The sequence below is a fragment of the Bison bison genome, unplaced genomic scaffold (genome assembly GCF_000754665.1).
Source record: "Bison bison bison isolate TAMUID 2011002044 unplaced genomic scaffold, Bison_UMD1.0 scf7180017864080, whole genome shotgun sequence".
Lineage (NCBI taxonomy): Eukaryota > Metazoa > Chordata > Mammalia > Artiodactyla > Bovidae > Bison > Bison bison.
The window spans coordinates 4,977,619-4,982,743 of record NW_011494652.1 but is presented as its reverse complement, the minus strand read 5'-3'; the positions used below and the strand labels follow the sequence as shown (position 1 = coordinate 4,982,743).

The 5,125-nt window shown below is 47.6% G+C and overlaps 1 protein-coding gene across 3 annotated transcripts in view; it reads left to right on the top strand.

Annotated features, from left to right (window-relative positions):
- The window catches only part of LOC104986986 (RNA-binding protein 14), a 17,562-nt gene that overhangs the window by 2,438 nt on the left and 9,999 nt on the right, over window positions 1–5,125 (top strand). Inside the window, exon 2 of one of the 3 annotated variants that reach the window (XM_010837736.1) lies at window positions 3,725–3,835. The exons of 1 other annotated variant lie outside the window; for it this stretch is intronic. In XM_010837736.1, the coding sequence (XP_010836038.1) occupies window positions 3,725–3,835 (111 nt within the window). Of the gene's footprint in view, window positions 1–3,724 lie in introns of all 3 variants that reach the window. One more of the 3 variants, XM_010837735.1, reaches the window with a different exon arrangement.

The following is a 5,125-nucleotide window of genomic DNA, read 5'->3' as shown; positions in this document are numbered from 1 at the left end:
CCCCCATGCCTTTCTATTTAGAGTGAAGGAAAATGAGGTTTTTAAGTTAGGACTGTAGTAGAGGAGACTGGCTTTGGCTCTATAAATAGCTTACTTATTTCTTGGTCTGGGAAAGGACATTTGAGGTGTCTTATGTTGATTGTCAGGTCTTTGAAAAGCACAGAAGCTTAGTATTGCACAGGGCAGCCCGTTCTGTTTTATTTCACAGGGGGAAAATTTAGTTGCTTGGTTCCGGGACCTTAGATATGATTTGATTTGGAGAGAGTAAAAATCTCCATAGCAACAGCAGATTGTAGCCGCTCTCCACAGTTAAATTCTATTGGGTGTTAAAGGATGAAGTCTCAAGTGTTGCTGACAGCTTTAGGAACCAGTCAGATTTCAGAAGTCTGAAAGGCAGAAGAGGAAACTGTTTCCTATGTTGTGGGTGGCCATTCTTTCCTTCTATGTATAGCTCTGTAGTTTCACTTTAGAAGTTTTTACTCTGAGAATAGGAAAACTCATGTTTCCACATTCTGTTAAGTTGGGTATTGGAGGAATTGTGATGCCAGATCATTAGGGGATCTCTGTAAATCATTGCCTGGTAGTCCTTTTAAATGAGATGAATTACTTCAGAGGTCAGTTTCCTTGAACTAATTCAATTCAGGCCATTGAGTCCCTGGAGTTTGCTAGTTCTTTGTTGTTGTTGTTGTTGTTATTGTTGAAATCATCCTAAGAGGAGTTGGGTTCCTGGGTGTCTTTGATAGGGCTAGGCCTGGGTTTAGCTGCTCAGGGTTGGCTAGGCCTCAGGTGTTTGAGTCAACTGGACAACCTTTTCACACTTCCCTCCAGTATCAGGCTTAGCAACTTCCTGATATAAATTGGTTATAATTGTATCTCATGGCTTTCTGTCAGTTATATAGTTCATCTGTGTGGTCAATTGAATTGTACCTATGAAATTTTGGTTTTCAAGTTTCACAAGTTGGTCTCTAAATAAAACCTAGCTAAGTAGGAAATAGACAATGTGATATCCTATTGCTCTTGTAAACCCATTGAAACATTTTTGTTGGGTGTTTTTTTCCCTAGTTTCATATAGTCCTAGGAATTTGTGGATAGGTTAACCAGGAATATAGTATGATTCCCTTGTAGTTCCTGGAGGCTTTTTTTTTTTTTTTTGGTAATTCCCTTTAATCTGCCTACAAACTTGCTTTCTACTTACCATTGCATTCCCCTGGTGCTAGGCTCAACTCAGTCTTTTCTTTTGAAGAAATCTGGGACTACCAGCATTGATTTTTAGCTCACTCTACCCAGAGTGGAGGTGAGAGATCAGAGGACAGTTTTAGTGCCCTGTGGCTAGGTCTAAAGAACACTTTTGCTTTTCACAATTGGTAGATGAATCAGGTTTGGGCCGTAAGAGAGTGAAGACAGTTGTGATAGTTCATCTTGTTTCTTTATCATCTCTGGCAAGTTCCAAAGTTGCATTTACAGATGGCATTGTGTCTCTTGTGTTTTATTAGAAATGAAGGATCATATCCTGTAAGGAAATAAGCCTATGGTTATTCCTAGGCTTGAATAAGTATCATGATTTTTATCATAGAGCTATTTATACTTTCAGCTGTTGTTCAATCACTAAGTTGTGTCTGACTCTTTGCGACCCCTGTGGGTTGTGCCCCCAGGCTCTTTTGTCTGTGGAATTTCTCAGGCAAGAATACTGGAGTAGGTTGCCATTTCCCTCTCCATATTTATACTTTATAAGGCATTTTTATCATCTCATTTGAATGATTTGGGCTTGCCTGGTGGCTCAGATGGTAAAGAATCCACCTGTAATGCAAGAGACCTGGGTTCATTCCCTGGGTCAGGAACATCCCCTGGAGAAGGAAATGGCAACCCACTCCAGTATTCTCGCCTGGAGAATTCCATGAACAGAGAGGATCCTGGCAGGCTACAGTCCATGGGGTTGCAAAGAGTTGGACATGACTGAGTGCCTAACCACATTTGTTGAATCTTGAAACTCTGAGGTGGGCAGGAAGAGGGGAGAAATAAATTTTAAGTTCTGTAAGAACTTAATAAAGCAAGTCAGTGATCTGAATCTTCAATTGAGGCTAAATTTTAGCAGCTAGTTCCAGAATTCTTTTGCCATACCACACTTCTGACTTCTACCTGTTGATTATATCTTTATTCTCATTTTTGTAAGAGTCACTTCGGTTGCATTGCGTTACATCCAGGAAAATTACTTGCTTTATAGAAGTAGCTACAGAGCCAGTCCCAGTGTGGAAGTTTCTGAATATTAGGACACTTGTTTAGAGGACATTTAAAAGGATTTTTTAAAATCAAGAACGGAACATTAGTAATTTCATGTAGGTAATTTTTCATTTCCTAAAGTGATGTAAGAAAGATGGGGTTCTGATACTTGAACTTTAAAAGTAGCCTCAGGTCCAAGTGGTGGTAAGTACATGATCCCGCGTTACCACAGGCATGATCTCATTGTTCTTCAGATTCTGCTTGCACTATTGTGATTTGTGAGATTGGATTTGGACAAGAATTTCTTCCTATTCCTTTCTTGAAGGTTTCCTGTTCTGTGTAGTTGATGAGTAGGACTTTGAGATCAACATCCTGTCTTAGAGCCTGTCCTCCCACAGCTCATTCAGATCCTAATTGAGGGCCTGTGGGATAACCTCTTAGCAGAGCCTGGTAGCTGCAGGAATTGCAGCTTCTTCCATGAAGCTGAGAAACTAAATCTTTTCTCTGAACAGAAGCCCAAGGAGTAAGGGATGTCTCTTGATACAAGTATCAGTGGAGAAGGTAATGTGGCCTAGGAGTGGGGAGTGGCTTGTGCCTGAACTGAGTAGGGCCTGGCTTAGACTGGGCGGCTCAGTTTCCATTCCCACATTTCATTGGCTTACATGGGGTCCAGCGTCTCCCTTTCTCAGCTTAAGTGTCTAGTCTTAATACACAATCCTGCCTTATACATTGACTTCTTAGGGATAGACTGGTGTCGTGAAGAGGCATGGAGAGCTGGGATTCTGTTTCTGGCTCTCACAAGTGAATTTGGGGCAAGCCATATAAATTCTCTTGAGTGGGTTTGCCCACCTGTAAAATGGGGATAATGATCCTTTGCTCTGCCTGCCTCCTGGGATTGTTGTGAGGCTCAGATGGGATCTTGTGCATGGAATGCTTTGAGAATTGGGAAGTACTGAGGGGAGATCATATTGGAGGACTGTCACAGATCGTGTATTGCTATGTAGCTCTGCCTTAATTGGACCCTGGGCTGAGACATAGGTCATGTCGAGACATAAATGGTCATTTCCAGTGTTTGAGAGTTAAGCCTCAAAGGTGAACAGAAGTGTTCGGTGGTCTTGGGTTAGAGAATACTGAATAATTGAGTGATCCAGGAATGCTGTCTGCATTTTTGTCTGCGGATTTGTACTTAATAGAAGATGAAGATTAGTGAAGATTTTTATCCTCTGTTGCAGTTCATCTTTGCTCTTTCTTTTCTGAGCAGGCAATTGGGTGAGGTGGCAGGGGAATTGGGGAGTACAGGAAGAAAGCCATAGGCAAAGCTATTTGGGACAGTCAGAAGCTTTGTTATATGGGAATTACATTTTATGACCTACTCCTGGAGAGGAGGGTTTGGAGGCCTGGAGGTAGCTGGCAACAGCTGGGTGCTGTTGGTGTGTCCAGTTTGGGACCCATCAGGTAGCGTGCCCTGCCCCCCTAATTGCTAACCCTCTGTCTGCTGCTTTATCAGACTACGCGTTTGTTCACATGGAGAAGGAAGCAGATGCCAAAGCCGCCATCGCGCAGCTCAACGGCAAAGAAGTGAAGGGCAAGCGCATCAACGTGGAACTCTCAACCAAGGGTCAGAAGAAGGGGCCTGGCCTGGCTATCCAGTCTGGGGACAAGACCAAGAAACCAGGGGCTGGGGATACGGCATTCCCTGGAACTGGTGGCTTCTCTGCCACCTTCGACTACCAGCAGGCTTTTGGCAACAGCACTGGTGGCTTTGATGGGCAAGCCCGTCAGCCCACACCACCCTTCTTTGGTCGCGACCGCAGCCCCCTGCGCCGTTCACCTCCCCGAGCCTCGTATGTGGCTCCTCTGACGGCCCAGCCAGCCACCTACCGGGCCCAGCCCTCAGTGTCACTGGGCGCTGCCTACAGGGCCCAGCCTTCTGCCTCTTTGGGTGTCGGCTATCGGACTCAGCCCATGACAGCCCAGGCAGCCTCTTACCGCGCTCAGCCCTCTGTTTCCCTTGGGGCCCCATACAGGGGCCAGCTGGCTAGCCCTAGCTCCCAATCGGCCGCAGCTTCCTCGCTTGGCCCATACGGTGGAGCCCAGCCCTCGGCCTCGGCCCTCTCCTCTTATGGGGGTCAGCCAGCTGCGGCTTCTTCGCTCAACTCCTATGGGGCTCAGGGCTCCTCCCTTGCCTCCTATGGTAACCAACCATCCTCTTACGGGGCACAGGCTGCTTCTTCCTACGGGGTTCGTGCAGCTGCATCCTCCTACAACACCCAGGGAGCAGCTAACTCCCTAGGCTCCTATGGGGCCCAGGCAGCCTCCTATGGGGCCCAGTCTGCAGCTTCATCACTAGCTTATGGGGCCCAGGCAGCTTCTTACAATGCCCAGCCTTCAGCCTCTTATAATGCCCAGTCTGCCCCATATGCTGCACAGCAGGCTGCTTCCTATTCTTCCCAGCCTGCTGCCTATGTGGCACAACCAGCTACAGCTGCTGCTTACGCGAGCCAGCCAGCTGCCTATGCCGCACAAGCCACCACCCCGATGGCTGGCTCCTATGGGGCCCAGCCAGTTGTTCAGACCCAGCTGAATAGTTATGGGGCCCAAGCATCGATGGGCCTGTCAGGCTCCTATGGGGCTCAGTCAGCTGCTGCGGCCACCGGCTCCTATGGCGCTGCAGCTGCCTATGGGGCCCAACCTTCTGCCACCCTGGCAGCTCCTTACCGCACTCAGTCGTCAGCCTCATTGGCTGCTTCCTATGCTGCACAGCAGCATCCCCAGGCTGCTGCCTCCTACCGTGGCCAGCCGGGCAATGCCTACGACGGGACAGGTCAGCCGTCTGCAGCCTACCTGTCCATGTCCCAGGGGGCCGTTGCCAACGCCAACAGCACCCCGCCGCCCTATGAGCGTACCC